Source organism: Mus musculus, chromosome 4 (assembly GCF_000001635.26).
Source record: "Mus musculus strain C57BL/6J chromosome 4, GRCm38.p6 C57BL/6J".
In the NCBI taxonomy this organism is placed as follows: Eukaryota; Metazoa; Chordata; class Mammalia; order Rodentia; family Muridae; genus Mus; species Mus musculus.
The window spans coordinates 109,359,533-109,377,136 of NC_000070.6; the positions used below are offsets into that span (position 1 = coordinate 109,359,533).

At 40.6% G+C, this 17,604-nt stretch overlaps 1 protein-coding gene and 1 pseudogene across 7 annotated transcripts in view; one reads left to right on the forward strand and one right to left on the reverse strand.

Moving 5' to 3' along the window:
- Eps15 (epidermal growth factor receptor pathway substrate 15) overlaps positions 1-17,604 on the forward strand; it is a 107,643-nt gene that overhangs the window by 79,358 nt on the left and 10,681 nt on the right. For all 7 annotated transcript variants that reach the window (XM_017319956.2, XM_006502738.2, XM_006502740.3 and 4 more), the window contains 8 exons: positions 1,631-1,792; positions 2,138-2,335; positions 3,647-3,847; positions 6,592-6,708; positions 6,886-6,976; positions 9,413-9,448; positions 11,010-11,146; positions 13,691-13,760. In XM_017319956.2, the coding sequence (XP_017175445.1) occupies positions 1,631-1,792; positions 2,138-2,335; positions 3,647-3,847; positions 6,592-6,708; positions 6,886-6,976; positions 9,413-9,448; positions 11,010-11,146; positions 13,691-13,760 (1,012 nt within the window). The remainder of the gene's footprint in view (positions 1-1,630; positions 1,793-2,137; positions 2,336-3,646; positions 3,848-6,591; positions 6,709-6,885; positions 6,977-9,412; positions 9,449-11,009; positions 11,147-13,690; positions 13,761-17,604) is intronic.
- Positions 14,167-15,408, reverse strand: Gm12749 (predicted gene 12749; annotated as a pseudogene).

Sequence of the window (17,604 nt, forward strand, 5' to 3'; positions counted from 1 at the left end):
AAGGGGGGTGGGGAGGGTTGTTTTTCTTATTTTTAACTGACACACTAATTATATGTATATCTTGGGATGCAGTACGACATTTCATCCTGTTTCTACAATGCACTGATCAGACGGGTAATTTGCAAAACTGTCACTCAGACATGCATTATTTGTGTGTGTGTTGGTAACTTTGAAAGTCCTAGCCACTTACTTTGAAATGTTTAATTGCTGTGAACCATAGTTATCTTGCTGTGCTATGGAACATCAGGCTATACTCCTATGTAGTTATATATACACCTCTGTTCCCAACCCTTTCTTCCCTACATTCACCCAAGATCTGGCAAATGAGACCACTCCTTTCACTGTTAAATACAATAAGAAAGTATGGAATTTGACATAAGTTGGAATTGTTCCTTTTAAATGCTGGGCGTTTAACCAGGATTGGGTGGGGAGGAGGGTTGTTATTAGTGCTTGTGGTGTTTTGTTTTTTATTTTTTGAGGCAGGTTATCCATGTAGCCCTGGCTGTCCTGGTAGTCACTATGTAGACCAGGTGTCTTAGGGTTTCTGTTACTATGATGATATACCATGACCAAAAAGCAAGTTGGGGAGGAAAGGGATTTATTTGGCATACAATTCCACAGCACTGTTTATCAAAGGAAACCAGGACAGGAATTCAAACAGTGCAGGAACCTGGAGGCAGTAGCTGGTGCAGAGGCCTTGGAAGGACGCTGCTTAATGGCTTGCTTCTCATGGCTTGCTCAGCCTTTCTTATAGAACCTAGACCGCTAGTCCTGGGATTGTACCACCCTCCATCTCAATCAATAATTAATAAGATGCCATATAGCTGTATATTATGGAGGTGTTTTCTTAATTAAGGTTCCCGCCTCTCAGATGGCTTTATCATGTGTCAAGTTGACACAATAAAACTAGTCAGTACACTAGGCTAGCCTCAAACTCAGAGATCTATTCTGTCTCAGCCTCTGGAGGTGCTGGGATTAAAGGTGTGTGCCACCAACTTCTGTATTAGTCAGGGTTCTCTAGAGTCACAGAACTTATGAGTAGTCATATAGTAAGGGAATTTGTTGATAGCTTAGTCTGTAGTCTAACTCCCAACAATGCTCAGCAGCAGCTGTGAATGGAAGCCCAAGGATCTAGCATTGCTCAGTCCCAGAAGGCAAAAGGCTTTTTAAAAGGGGCTAGGGCGCTGAAAATACATGTAAGAGTAGCTGAGGTGAAGCAGCATAACCCCTTGAAAGGTAACTCTCTGAGAGAGATGAAGATGACTGAAACCAGCACTGCAGGGAAGGATTTGCTGGCAGACCTGACACAGAAGAGAAAGGGAAGTGGAAGGAAAAAAGTGGAAGAAGATGCCATGGTTTTCACTAGAAGACCGAGGTTACAGCAGATTCAGGAAATAATAAGAGCTCTGTTTTGACACATAGCAGTCAGTTAGACATCCAAGGACCTATCTGAGTAAGCAGACTAGAGATCCAAATCCAGAAGAGGTCACTTGAAGACTGCATGTAAAATCAAGTGCTTTAGTCCTCCAATACAAAATACTTAATAAACAAGACTGTTTTCCCTTAAAGTAGACTTAAAATCTTACCTTTCCATGCCCTCAAAGAGATAAATGTGTTTCTTGTGTTTCAGGATCTTCAAGATGAAGTTCAAAGGGAGAGTATTAATCTACAAAAACTGCAGGCCCAGAAGCAGCAGGTGCAGGAGCTCCTGGGTGAACTGGATGAGCAGAAAGCCCAGCTGGAGGAGCAGCTCCAGGAAGTCAGGAAAAAGTGTGCTGAGGAGGCCCAGCTGGTAAAGCCTGGCTGCTTACTGACCGACTTGCTACCTCCATCTTGTTCCTGGTTTAGAAAGAAAACATTGCCTGCTTGTTAGTGGCACTGTAGCCAGCAGCTGCTTTATGAAGGCGTTGGAAGGATGCTTATGAAGAGTTATAGTTCTCTGTAGTAGGAATTAGAAGGGTGATATTTTTCCAGCTCTTGATTACACAGATGTTACCTGTGTTACACAGATGCCTCTGAGTTGCTTTTGGCCCCTTCCCTGTTAACTTTCACTGCCAAAAGAATACCTCAAAAGTTCCAGTCCACTAAACTAGACATCTCGTGTCTAATTCCATCTCCCATTCATCTCCATTTATAGATTTCTTCCCTGAAAGCAGAAATAACTAGTCAAGAATCTCAGATCTCCAGTTATGAGGAAGAACTGTTGAAAGCTAGAGAAGAACTAAGTCGCCTACAACAAGAAACAGCACAATTGGAAGAAAGTGTGGAGTCAGGGAAGGCTCAGCTGGAACCTCTTCAGCAGCACCTACAAGAGTCACAACAGGAAATCAGCTCAGTAAGTGGAAACCAGCAGAATGCCCAGAGGGGCCTTGTGTGTCCTTGTTGTAACTTTCTAACACCTGCCCCTTCTTCCTCTGCCTAGTTAGTATCTCTGGTTGTTTAATACTTAAAGTTGGTGTCTAATGGTCATTTACATAATAGATTAGAGTAGGGGCTTTGTAGTTAAAGCTGTTCAGGTTTAAATGCTGGCTCTGTCATTTCATAGGCGAATCACTTTTGAGTATCAGCTTTTTTATCTTTAAAGTTGAAGATTTAACAACAAACCTACTTATTAGGGCTATTATAAGGATTAAATGAGGCAAAACATGAGGTAAAAAAGTTAGAGTCATGGGGAAAAGAAGCTTCAATTGAGAAAATGCTTCTGTGAGATGGGACAAGCCTGCAGGGCATTTTTTTCTTTTCTTTTTTGAGACAGGGTCTTGTCTCTAACAGTCTTGGCTATCCTGGAACTCACTTTGTAGACCAAGCTGGTCTTGAACTCACAGAAATCTACCCTCCCCTGCCTCCCAAGTGCTGAGATTAAAGGCATATCACTATGTCCAGCTTGAAAGACATTTTCTTAATTAGTGATTGATGGGGAGGGCTCAGCCTATTGTGGCTTGTGCCATCCCTGGGCTGATGGTCCTGGGTTGTAAAAAAAAAAAAAGCAGGCTGAGCAAGCCATGAGGAGCCACCCAGTAAGCAGCACTCCTCCATGGCCTCTGCATCAGTTCCTGCCTCCAGGTTCCTGCCCTGTTTGAGTTCCTGTCCTGAATTCCATTAATGATGAACAATGCTGTGGAAGTGTAAGCCAAATGATCCTTCTCCTCCCCAAGTTGCTTTGGTCATGAGGTTTCATCACAGCAGTAATAACTCTAAGACACTGAACAACTTACTGGGTTTTTTTGGGATTCCAATTTTTAGATCAATTTTTCTTAGTGAAATCATTTAGTTTTCTTGTATCTGTTTATTATTATATATTGATTCTTCCATTTGTGTCTTACGGTTGAATTCATTTGACTAGTTTAGGTCAAAACAGCTTTATCCTTTGTTTATTGGACTTTGTGTGACTTATTTTTTTAGAAGAAGTAGTTCTCAGAGACCTGACAGAAATTTCATAAGGCTTACAAAAACAAATGCATGCATGCTGACATTGCAGGAGGACTCACTGGGAGAGATTATTGAAGCCTTTAAGTCATGCTTCATTCCTAGAGGAATCTGCTAATAGGAAGCAAACTCATCCCTGAGTTAGTCTAGGGGCATAGATATTTGTGATATATTTATTTCTAGGATTAAATTGTTTTGTATTTCTACTTTGTATTGGCAGATGCAAATGAGATTGGAAATGAAAGATCTGGAAACTGATAATAACCAATCAAATTGGAGCAGTAGCCCACAAAGCGTTCTTGTTAATGGTGCTACAGATTACTGTAGCCTCAGCACCAGCAGCAGTGAAACAGCCAACTTCAACGAACATGCTGAAGGCCAAAACAACCTAGAGTCTGAACCCACACACCAGGAGTCCTCAGTGAGTTTTTGTTTCATAGTGTTTATTATTAAGTTTCCCCCTCGACTCCCCCCACAGATTGATGAAGATCAAAGTTAGTGTGTACAGACTTATGTGCAGAGACCAGGGGGCGTCCTCAAAGTGTCACTCCTTAGATGCTGTTCACTTGTTTTTAAAAAAATAGGGCCTCGGAGATCTAGAGCTTACCAATTAGACTAGGGTGACTGGCCGGAAGCCCCAGGTGTCTGTCTGTCTACATCACCCCTGCTCTGGGTTTACAAGCACACACCACCACTTTTGGCTTTTTGCATGGATGCTGGGGATCTGAACTCAGTCCACACTTGAGCAGCAGGCTCTTTATCAAATAGGCTCTCTCCAGCCCCAGAGCAGTGTTTTATCAGCATTGTATATAATAGAAAGAAGTATAATTTTTAAGATACATTTTAATTTTTATTTATGTATGTGTGTACAGGTACCCACAGAAGCCAGAAGAGGGTGTCAGATCATTTGGAGCTGGAGTTAACAGGCAGTTTAAGCTGCCTTGTGTGGGTGCTGGGAGTTGAGCTTTGGTTCCCTGGAAGAACAACTAGTGTTCTTAACTGCTAAGATGATCCTTCAGGCCCAACAATTGAAATTTTTTCTTTTCAGTTTTAACTAATGTTCAAATGTAATCTACTTAATAAAAGTATTTTTTAAATAATAGGTCTTATGTAGCTCAGGCTAGCCTTAAACTTAATATATAGCTAAGGATGTCTTTAAGCTCTTTTTTGACTTACTGTGTCTGCTTGTGGGGAGAGGGGGTTCACAAGTGTGCTCACCTTTGGTTGCACTCATCTATGTATGCAAGTATAGATAGAAGCTATAGTTCAACTTTGCTCTCTTCTAGTACTGCTATCTACCTTATTTTTTGGGACACGGTCTCCTCACTGAAAATAGAGACTGCCATTTTAGCTAGACTTAGGATGTCAACCTGTTTCAGCCATCCCAGCATTGGTATTACAGTTACTCCCTACCATGCCTGGCTTTTACTTGGAAGTTTCAAACTTGAATTCAGTGCACCAGGCACTTTACCAAGGAAGCCATCTTCTCAGCCCTGACTTTATGCATGTGACCTGCCTGCCTCTATTCCCATTTAATGAGATTAAGAGAGTGTGGTATCACATCTGGTTTTTTATTTACTTTTCATAGAACATAGGTGACAATCAGTATTTCTGGTGGGCATGGTGGCAGGTACATTTACGTTTCTGTGTATTTATTTTACACGTATACACATACCAGAGTGTCTACATGAAAGTCAGAAGAAAACATGTGGAAGTCAGTTCTCTCCTTTTACCTTGTGACCAGGAATTGAACTTGGGTTATCAGTGTCTTTCCCTGCTTGGCTATCCCTGTAGCCCTAGCATACACTCTAAATCCCAGCACTCCGGAGGCTAAGGAGGACAGTTGTAAGTTCTAAGACGGCTTAGAACTTAGGGCTATGTAGTGAGACCATGTCTCAGAACAACAAAAGCACTTCTGTAGATGATAACATTTGAAGACAGGGTCTCACTGTGTTGCCCAAGTTAGCCTCAAACACCTCTGTGCAATTGCTTCTGCCTTGAGAATTGCAGAGATAGCACGAAAACCTGGCTTAGGTAATAGCATTATTTAAAGTGTACTTTGTTTTTAAGTATTTAAGAAAAATAGTTTAAATGCTATTTTAATTCTTTTTTGGAATTAAATTTTGAGTACATCCTTTTTCCCTTCCCCTTTTTCTAACCCTTCCTACATTCTGGTGAAATTCATGGCCTCTTTTTTTTTAATTGTTTTACACACACACACACACACACACACACACACACACACACACACACACATACACGGCAGCCGGACGGGGGGGGGGTGGGGGGGTGGAGGAGAGGAGAGAGGGAGGGGGAAGGAGGGAACAAGGGAGAAAGAAAATAAATACAACCTGTTCAGTCCATATAATATTACCTATATGTGTATGAGTTCAGAGATGACCACTTAGTATTGGATAGAAAAAGGTTTTAAGGGTCTGGAGATAGAGCATAGTGACAGATACTTTTTGCATCATTTAAAGGGCCCTGGGTTTAATCCTCAATACCAAAATAAATTTTAAGACACACACACACACACACACACACACACACGGGCTGGAGAGATGACTCAGTGGTTAGGAGCACTGACTGCTTTTCCAGAGGTCCTGAGTTCAAATCCCAGAAACCACATGGTGGCTCACAACCATCTGTAATGGAATTGATGCCCTCTTCTGGTGTGTCTGAAGACAGCAACAGTATACTCATATACATTAAATAAATTAATTAATTAGTTAAAAAAAAAGACACACACAAACATACAGACACGCAGTTAAAAAATTGTTTTTAGTCATGCATTGTGATTCCTTTAAGTCCCAGTACTCAGAGGCAAAGGCAGGTAAACCTCTGAGTTTTGAGGCTAGCCTAGTTTACATAGTGTGTTCCAGGCCAGCCAAGATTTCACAGTAAGACCCTGTCTCTCTCTCTTAAAAAAAAAGAAAAGGGCTGTTAAAATAATCTTTTCCAAAAGTCTTTATTATATTTATGGGTGGGTTTAGCACGCCACAGTGTTCTTGCGGAAGTCAGAAGAAAACTTGTAGGAGTTTGTTTTCACTCCCTTTAATGAGTCCTGGAGACGGAACTCAGTTGTCAGGCTCAGCAACAACACATGCCATATCCCCTGCCTGAGACAGAGACTTCTCTGTCCTGCTCACGTGTGTGTCTTTGTAGGTAAGAAGTAGTCCTGAAATCGCACCTTCTGATGTGACTGATGAAAGTGAGGCTGTGACTGTGGCTGGTAATGAGAAAGTTACTCCGAGATTTGACGATGACAAGCACTCAAAAGAGGTGAAGATAATTGTACATTCGATTGTTCTTGTTATTCATGTCTTAAATGATCTTTGTAGCTGAAAAATATTTACTAAAATTTTTCAAAGTATGTATATGATCAGAATGTAGGTCACTTGAAGTACTTCTCTAAACGTTTGGTTACTAAAATATCTTTTAATTAAAAATTATTTCTAGGAAGATCCATTTAATGTAGAATCAAGTTCACTGACAGATGCAGTTGCAGATACAAACTTGGATTTTTTCCAGTCTGATCCTTTTGTTGGCAGTAAGTATCTTTCTTTTGTAAGTATATCTAAAACAATATTTCTGCTGTGTAAATTATATAATCATTAAGGCTTCAGTTTTGAGAGCGCATTTTTTTTTACAATATAAGCAAAGCTGAAAATAAGGGTCTTTAGTCTTACATTTGCTCCTATTTAATTTTAACATTCTACCATAGGATTATCTGATTAAGAGAATGTTTCTTCAGAGTAAAGGCTAATGGAAAGATATGTTATAAGCCAGTGATAGAGATTGCACACTCATGAGTCAGCATCATTTAGCTAATAATTACTGAAATACTAACACCAGACCAGGCATGGAATCACACTTCTGTAATCCCAACATTTTGCAAATTTGAGTTTAGCCTGAGCTACAGAACAAAGCTGCCTCAGGAAACTTTTTAAAAATGAAGAAAAGAAAAACAACAAAAAAAAGCTAACAGTGTAATTTTGAATCAGTAGAAGGTGTCAGGCATGGTGACATAAATTTTTAGTTTTAGTACTCAAAGGGCAGAGGTAGGTAGATGGATCTCTTGAGTTCAAAACCAGCATAGTTTACATAGCCAGGGCTACACAGTGAGATTATTATCTCAAAAATAAAATAAAACTGAAATGACAATGGAAGCTATAATAGAATTAGATGTCTGATTCTCTTTCCTTAAGATATTTCTAATTTAGGAAACATAAATCTTGCTGGGCATGGTGGCACATGCCTTTAATCCCAGCACTCAGGAAGCAGAGACAGATGGATCTCTTGAGTTTGAGGCCAGCCTGGTCTACAAGAATTCTAAGACAACCAGGGCTGTACAGAGAAACCCTATCTCAAAAACAAACAAACAAAACAAAAACCATAACTCTGACTAAAATATATCATGTCTATGAACTATGTTAAATATTTCTTGTGTCAACGGTCTTTTGAATTACGTTTTATTTCCAGAACTACTGAGCTTGGTATCATAGGTGTGTGATTATAATTCCAGCACTTGGTAAGCAGAGGTGGGAGGATCCCATAGGCTTGAGGCCAGTCTGGTCTACAGAGCTTGTTTCAGCCAGGGCTGCATAGTCTCACACAAACAAGGGGCTGAAGAGATGGCTCAGTAGTTAAGCCTTGGCTTAATTGGCTTGCTTCTCTTATAGAGGACCTGAGATCAGTGTCCAGTATCCACATGGCAGCTCAGAACTCACTGTAACTCCAGTTCCAGAGGATCTGATACCTTCTCCTATCTTCCACTGGCACAAGCTAATGGCAGTCTTCTTAATGGGAACCCTCCTCAGTGTTGATTACAAGCATGAGCACTCATACTCCTGGTTTTCTTCCAAGAACCTTATAGTTTTAGCTGTTGGGGCTAGAGATACAGCTCAGACAGCTCACTGCCTGTAACTCCACTCCAGGGATCTGATCTGATGTACTGTGGCCTCTCTCCTTCTCCCTCTCTTCCCTCTCCTCCCTCTCCTGCCTCTCTCTCCTCTCTCTCTCTCTCTCTCTCTCTCTCTCTCTCTCTCTCTCTCTCTCTCTCTCTCTCTCTCTCTCTCTCTCTCTCTTTTCATCCGCAGCCCCAAATACCTTTTGTTGAAAGACTGTCCTTTCACCGTTTCTTTGTTGTTCATGACACTCTTGTCAAAATTCAAGTGGCCATTGATGTCAGAGTTTGCCTCTGGCTTCTTAACTTTCTGAGAGTTTTTCTTTTTGTTTTGTTGTTGTTTAGTCGGGCCTTCTTTATTACATGAAGTACTGATGGTAAGATCTGCCCAGTAGCCTTGTGAGGAGTAGATATTTTGTTGGTAAAATTTTACTATTGTGTGTCTCTTCCCCTGTAAACTCTTTCAATCAAAGGTAAGTATATTTGGTTCTTATAGTTGTTACTCTGCTGCTGCTGTGATAAACACCATGGCCAAGGCAATGTATGGATGTCAGAGTTTATTTCGGTTTATTGTTCCAGAGGCTTTGAGGTTGTAATGGCAGGCACAACAGGGCAGCAGGGACAGCAGATAGCAGGGATAGCATGGCAGCAGGGACAGCATGGCGGCAGGGACAGCAGGGACAGGGACAACAGGAACAGCATGGCGGCAGGGACAGCATGGCAGCCAGAACAGGAGCAGAGAGCAAACCTTAAAAGTCAAAGTGAGCTCAAAGCCTGCCTCCCATGCACACTGCATCCAACAAAGGCAGCCGTCCTAAACCTCCCCAAACACTGACACCAACTGTGATCAGGTGTTGAAAGGCCAGAGACTGTGGAGGACATTTCGATTCAAACCACCATGGCTCTAATTTGCCTTTTTATGATGTGTATTATATTGAAGTAGAAGTAGAATTGTTGAAACTCTTAAGTTATTGTTTAACTTAACTTTGCTTTTGCTTTAAAAATACCCTTTTCCACAACAATAAATAATCAGGGTTTTTCATTTATTTACTTTTATTTTATTTTATTTTTTTGTCACAGGTGATCCTTTCAAGGATGATCCTTTTGGAAAAATTGGTCAGTATATTTTTGCGTTTCTTCTTAACTTAGATTCTATTCTGTTATAGCCTAATATTGTATTTAGTGAGAACACAGAACCTGGGTAGTTCTAGGAGATGAACTGCTTTTTAGTTTTAAAACTGCTCTAAAGCCAAGGGTGTGTGTGTGTGTGTGTGTGTGTGTGTGTGTGTGTGTGTGTGTGTGTAGTGTGTCTGTGTATCTGTGTTGGGGTTAAACAGGACTTTGTGCCAGCTAGGCAAGTACTCTGGTACACTTTCAACTCAAGCCTCACTTTTTAAAAAAATAATAATCAAAATGCTGCTTAAAAATAACATTGGTGGTAGGGGTAGAAAGATGGCTCAGTGGTTAAGACTGTGTATTTTCCTTTATAGAGGACCAGCGTTTGATTACCAACCCCATAGGGTGTCTCACAATTGTCTGTAACTCTAGCTAAGGGGAACCAATACCTCTGATCTCTGCAAGGACTGTACTGATACATATATGCATAAGATCTAATTTTTCCATATTGTGTAAAGTTAAATTAATATGAGTCTGTATACTATGACAGAATACAAGGCTATAAAATAACTTTACTATCCTACAATTTTAGACTGGTCATATGAGTTGGAGGCATTGAAAAATTACTAAATTTAAGATGATCATTTTTCTGGGATTTTTCACTAGAATAAAGGAAGTTGTTTTCTACTAAATTTTGCTTCCCAAATGTGTTTCAGTGTATTAGCCTGAGTTCAGAGAAGGAACTATGTTTTAAAGTTTTTGTTGTTTCCTTTATAAACATAGTACTAGAAAACTTAGGACTGGATCGCTTAAAATTAAACGCTAACTAAAAAGGTTACTAAGTGAAAAGCTCTTTTTTTTTTTTAAAGATGTATTTATTTATTCTATGTAAGTACACTGTAGCTGCCTTCAGACACCCCAGAAGAGGGCATCCGATCTCATTATGGATGGTCGTGAGCCACCATGTCGTTGCTGGGATTTGAACTCAGGACCTCCGGAAGAGTACTCAATGCTCTTAACCACTGAGCCAACTCTCCAACTCCTGCTCTATCTTTCTTGAAAGCAGAATAGAATCTGAAATAAAAAGGGAACTTGAAGTTCTGTAGGAGTTCAAAGTGATTTTACTTTTTGAAAATCAAGTCTATTCAAAGAGGACAATTTTATTGAGTTTAAAAGAAAAACACTAGGGCAGGGAGGCTGTAAATCTCACCAGTTGTTTAGAGGAGAGGAATGGAGAAGAGAATGGAGAGGTCAGCCACATAGTGGACAAGCAGCCACACTGAGGACGGACGGGAGGGAGCTTTAGAAAGAATAAGAGAACACACAGTACCAGAAGATGCATACTTTAAAACTCTGGCTAGTATCAGAAAGGAACAAAAAGAAGTAAAGAGAAATTGTTATGGCTTTTTGAGTCTGAGTGGTGGACAGACCCAGCCCAGCCTCACAGTGGCTCATAAGGAATGCCTCAAAGTGTCTTTTAATATGGCAATGATAATTCCTATAGACAAGAGAGAAAATTAGATTTTTAGCTTTTTATGTTTGTTTTATTTCTTCTTTTTAGATCCATTTGGTGGTGACCCTTTCAAAGGCTCAGATCCTTTTGCGTCTGATTGCTTCTTTAAGCAGACTTCTACTGATCCTTTTACCACTTCAAGTACGGACCCTTTCAGTGCATCCAGCAACAGCAGTAATACATCGGTGAGTGGCAGGATTCAAGACTATTCAGCTGCATGTACAAGTGTTTAAGGAAATGTATTGAATATATAGCAGTGGAAGCTTCCCTTAGCTTACTTTAATGGTCCACATTTTAATGGTTTCATACTTTGATCATCCACTGGAGAGGAGTAGATGATTTATAGTGTCTCAGGATGAAGTTGTCCTTACCCCATTGGTGATGTGTGTGACTGAAAGTCCAAAAGCCAGTCTTAAGTAAAACTTTTTATAAATATCTGTTGTATTAGTTTTAAAAATGGAAATTACTTAAAGGGAGACATTAAATTCTTCTCTTTTTTTTTAAGATTATTTATTTTATTTGTATGGGTACACTGTCACTGTCTTCAGACACACCAGAAGAGGGCACCAGATCCCGTTACAGATGGTGGTAAGCCACCATGAGGTTGCTGGGAATTGAACTAAGGACTTCTGGAAGAGCAGTGCTCTTAACTGCTGAGCCTTCTCTCCAGCCCAAAGGGAGACATTAATATTTTAGAAAAATAAAATCATTCATGTTGTTTATAGTTACACCTGGAATGTTAATCTTGAAAAGTATAAATTTGCACTGAATGTCAGGCTCTGCTTAACAGCCACAGACGGTGATCCAAAGCCCTCAGTGCTATACAGCCATGGCTCCAATCTTCATTTTCAACTTTGCAAGGCAGATGTTGATACCTCAGCTTTAAAAATAAAGATATTTTAGATTCAAAGCATTGACTCTACTGAATGCAGTGGTAAAAAGGTATAACCCCAGCACTGGAGAAGTGGAAGCAAAGGATTCAAAGCCAATCTTGGCTGCATAGTTAGTTTGAGAATATCTTAGGCTACATGGCATCCTGGCTGGAGAGATGACTCAGCAGTTAAACATATGTATTTCTCTTCCAGAAAGACCCAAGTTCAGTTTCCAACACCCATGTCAGGCAACACCCATATTCACAACTGCCTGTAACTCCAACTCCAGAGGATACATTGCCTTTAACGTCTGAGGTACTGACACACATGAGACATGCACTTATGTACACATGATCAAAAATAAATCTTTAAAAAGAAATCTCATTACTTTAATATGCCCAAGACATTTGTTTCTGAGACTTTTTAAAACTATTTATATAGGGGCTACGGAGATGGCTCAGCAGATAACAGACTTGGGTTCAGTTCCCAGCACCCACCCGCAGATCACAGCTGTCTGTAACTCCAGTTCCAGGGGATCTGACACCATCACCAGCCCTCCACAGGCACCAGGCATGTGGCTGTGGCATGTGAGACAGACAGATAGATACACACACACACACACACACACACACACACACACACACACACAGACACAAACAAGAGCACATAGATATATATACATGTAGCTCAAACACTCACATAAAATAAAAATAAATGTATACTCTGGATATTTTAAAATAATCAAAATAGAATAATACTATAAAATATTCAGCTTGTTTTTGTTTGGAGTTTGGCAGCATTATTTCTGTGGTAAACTAGACCAAGAAAGGCACAATTAACTGACAGGGATTTTACACAGCTATTTTGTCATCTGTTAATCTTAAGTGAAGATTACCTCCTTAGAAGAGTAATTGGTTTGGTTTAGGTTGGGTTGGGTTGGGTTGGGTTTTTTTTTTTTTTTTTTTTTTGTATTCTTAAATTATCTCCTTACTGTATTCATTAATAAGAGTTACTTGCCCAGCAGGTGGTATTTTCCACTGATGTAAATTTTGAGGAACACCTCTATAACTGAATATTTGTGGTCTCCGCAAGACTATCGCACCTAGTTTATAATGTAGACCATATGCCAGATTCCTCTAAAATATGGCAGTCTGAATTCTCCTCCTTCTTCATGTTAACTCTATTCCCCACTGCTCTCTGCCCTTCCTAACTTAAAATAACATATGTCTCCTGTTTGTCTCCTGCCTGGGATGTTTCACCCACTGCTCTCTGCCCTTCCTAATTTAAAATAACATATGTCTCCTGTCTGTCTCCCTGCCTGGGATGTTTCACCCACTTGTGCTTACTTTTTATCTTGTGCTTTTCAGAACAAATACCACCTTGCTTTCATCTCATAGTTTCTCTGTTAAAATAGAAGGTTGCCGCCGATATAATAGTCATCACACCTATCTCTTCCTTTCTGTGTCCCTGGATGGTCCTAACTCAGTGGCAGAGTGCTTGGTTAGGATGTGTGAGCTCTAGGTTCAATTCCAGTACTACCAAAAAGTGACTCTGCAAAACGAAGGGTTGGAATTGTGGTTGGAGAAAGACACATGAAGCCTATTGAATGTTGGTGACTGGATGTTCACATAAAGTTAACTTGTTAAATTATACATATGCCACATACTTTTTAGATAAATATTTTGTAATCAGAGAATAATTGTTTCCATTCATTGAGACTATATCAGGAAAGGAAAAACTCTGTTCTAAATGTTTGTTTTCTAATTCAGAACTTTGTAAAGCCTTCTTTTAGGTTCGACAGCGCAGTTCCACCTATGAAATATTGCCTCTCAGTCATAGATTGTACTGTTCTCTTAGGTAGAAACTTGGAAGCACAATGACCCATTTGCTCCTGGTGGAACAGTTGTTGCTGCAGCGAGTGATTCAGGTAAAGACAGTTCTCAGTGTCCTTAGTATTAATCATCGCCTTTTCATCAAGGTTTTGCCCTTCTGTAAACATTTTGCCCTTATAATATGCCTTTTAAATTGACATATAATTATAATCACTTAAAACATACTAATAATAGCAATAAATATTTGTGTATCACCTTTTACTCCCTTACTCATTATCTCGTTTATCATTCTCCTTAAAGGGGTTTCTATGCTATGTACTGTGTTCAGTGTCAGTAAAACCAGCTAAAAGCTTTGCTGTATCCAGTGTAGTTTTTGGCTAGAAAGGTGGTTCAGTGGGTAAGAACCCCACTGCAGTGCAAGCATCAGGCCTGAGTCTTGAACCCCAGCATTCACATATAAAGCTAGATATGGCTGCACTTCCCTAACTGCAGCACTGGGGAGCAACATGTGTGTCTTTATACCACTTCAGAATGGGCTCTTCACTCAGGGCCTCAGCTTTATAAAAAAGCACCACTATTCTCTGGAAGGCTTTCATGAAGTGAATGTTGTCATAGCAATACTCCTGGGTCTCCAGTAGCAGAGTCAGCTCAGACTGACCTTTAGCAGTGAAGGCAGCAAGGAGAGGGCTGCATTGCTTCAAGTGCTTGATGGCTTGTTCTGCTACAAGCTCCTCTTTTTTGTTCCACTCCACGGTGCTCATCACACTGGACCAGACTCTCCATCCCAATCACCACTGGTTCTGGAATGTTACTTTTTTCATCTCCTCCTTGACATATAAAATTATGTCCTTGAATGGGTCCCCGTGGGACATCTGCTCCTGCAGCTCCTTCCAGAGCTCCTTCCGAGCCCCAATGGTCTGCTGGTTGCGGACATACTCGGAAAGCTCCTTCAAGCCCGCCTCAGTGAAATACTTAGTGAAATGCCCATCACTCTGTTTACTGGCAGGGAACAGCTCCATCAGTTTGTTGTCCATGCTGACTCTCCGAAGACTTGCAGCAACTGCATTGATGTCTTTTCATTTATCCATGATTTAAAGAGCTTTACAGCAAAAGCTGCTGAAACCCTTTTTTTAACCAAATTCTCATTATAAAGGCTGTTAAGAATGGATGCATTAAGGGTTCCATTAGCCAGAAGGACCCCAGTCAACATGGCGAGCTTGTTCTTCTCCGGCTCTGAAAATCCCTTTAGGAAGAGCAGTAACTTTTTAACTTCATCTTCAAAACCTTTCTCTGGGTATCTGTAGCGCCTGGTTAGCTTGTTAAAAGCCTGGGTGAATGCTTGCATGGTCTCTAGGTCTTCTTGTGCTGCACACACACAGACATCTGTGCGCATCATGTCATCTGCCAGTGTACCACCTGGGGCCAGCATTCCGCCAGCCACCAGGATGTCAAAGAGTGTTTCTGCAAAGCGGTGGTAGTCAAGTTTTGCTCCAGAAGCGTCAAGAAACTTGCTACTGCTTCCAAATCAGTGCCAGTTTCAGTGAAGCCTTGAATAATACAGTCTTGAAACTGAGTAGGGCCAAACCTCTCTTTTTCGTCTCTTTTTCTGGTTTTAAAACGCTGGCCTGATAGCGTTGGGTTTTGCTGCTTTTGATTATTCATAAAAGACACCCGAATTTAAGGCGAAGAGAAAAGAGCCAGAAATCCCCGAGCTGGCGGCAACTGCGGAGCTGTCTCCTCTGCCGATCAATGGAATCGTAACCATTTTTGGCTCAACAATTGTTTCATTGTCACTCTTCATTAAGAGTGAGACAGATGACTAGGCTAGCTACGGCTTGGGAGCACAAGAAACAAGCGGAAAGTAAATCAGACCTGAGTGCTTTGATGGAAGGTGGCTAGTCGGGTGTGCTGCTTTCCTAGGATCATGTGGCAAGGGAAGGAGGCTATGATAGAGAGAGGTTAGTGTGAATGGATCTGGGGGTGAGATACTAACTCCCAGCGTGAGTAGCAAGAGTGAGTGATAAAGCAAATTGGAGCAAACAAGTTACTTTAATGCCAGTATTGATCACATTTAGAATTGTGGGCTTTCAAAATCAGTTTTTAAAATGAGTATACACACACACACACACACACACACACACACACACACACACACAATAGATTTAGTTAAACCATTGCACTCTTACCACTAAATTATAGTTGCTGTGATAGTAATACAAGTACACGAGGTGCTGAGTTCTCCTCAGCACTTGCTTACTCCTGGTGGATAGACACTTCAAACTCTGAAAGAAAGCTAGGATGAAGAAGCCAGCTCAGGATACTTGTAAGCATTTTTTTTCTACTTTAGATGAGATTAGTTGTGATGCGAGGGTGTGTGTGTCTGTGTCTGGGTGTCTCTCTGTGTGTAGTATATTTTACTAACCCTAGACTCAGGAAATAGTCATTTCAGGTGCTGATTAAAGCTCAATAAGGTGCAAATGTGTCTTTGCAGATGCATCTTATTCAGGGCTATCTCTTGAAGATGGTGTGAGGTTGAGTTTAAATCTTACATTTAGTGGGTATAGGGGTGAGAAAGATTTCTTCATCTTAGGATTCTTAGGTAAACAGCTACTCTTTGGGGGAATACTTTCTTTAATGTTTTAAAATTATGTATGTGTGTATAGGTATGTGCATGTGAGTGTAGATACCCATGGAGGCCAGAGGACAGCATTGGATGCCCTGGGGCTGGAGTTACAGGCAGTTGTGAGCTGCCCACTGTAGGTGCTGGGAACCCTACAAGAGCAGTCTGTACTCTTATCCACCAAGCAGTCCCTACAGCAGTCTTTTGGGGAATTTTTATTTGTTCCTTTCTTCCTTATTGGTCAACTGATTATGCTAGGAACTGTTACATCTATTTGGAGGCTCCTTAATAAGCATGTGTCTTCTGTCCCCTATTTTCACAATACTTTCAATAAATAGCAGCACCTCCTACTCACCAGACCTCGTGCTCATCATTGAGGAGAAAGTAAGGAATGAAACCAAGTTCCTGGCCTCATAGGGCTTCTATTGTCAGGCGGGAGCAGATATAGGTCGGGTGCTGATAAGAACTAGAGTTAGTTCAGCTGAGAAGGGGATAAAAAGTTATATACCTGCAATATTGTTTTTACCTTTACAGAAAATCATAACAGAAAAAAAAGACTGCTGAAGTTATAAACTATTCACATCTATAATAAGATTATAGATGATTTTATATTATGCTTTTATACACTTTCCCCAATATATTACCTTTATTTTGGGGAAGAGAGGGTGCTGGTGAGTTCATATTTACATTGAAAGCCTGATCTGCTACTCATGGCTTCTGTGCTGCCTGCCAGCTTGCCTCCAGCATGTGTCTCACATGCTCTGACAGAATCCTTTCAGATTCATATCAATCAACATCTGAGGCAGTTCTTGTCAAAGTCTTAATTCTCTGATTTGGAAAAAATTCTGTCATCTAGGGTACGTTTCTTTACTATCTTGTAGAAAAATTCTAGCAATTACATATTCGTCATGTAGAAATAACTTTTTTTCAATTAATATTTTTCAAATTATACTTTCCAGTATTTTAGTTCTGGCCTAACTCAGCTGTGTTGCTGCAGTGTTGTAACTCCCTGTAAAGTCTGTGAGGGAAGAGACGGAGGGCATGGTGCAGCATAGTCAGTTCCTGCAGGAAAAGGTGTCGGGGCATTTCCTTTGGCTACCTTTGTGCACTATCAAAAGAATGGATCAGGAGTAACTGAAGAGGAAAGGGAGTGGCTGACACTGCAGCATGGTGGATGCAGCCCCCAGTTTGGGGCTCCCCAGATGCTATACTAGTGTGAAGAAGCATCTTCTGCAGTTAAACTTGCAGTTTCCTGTGATGGACGTTTCAGTGTCCTCTTCACAATCAGACTTGTGACCAACCTGGAAAGGGCTGTCTTT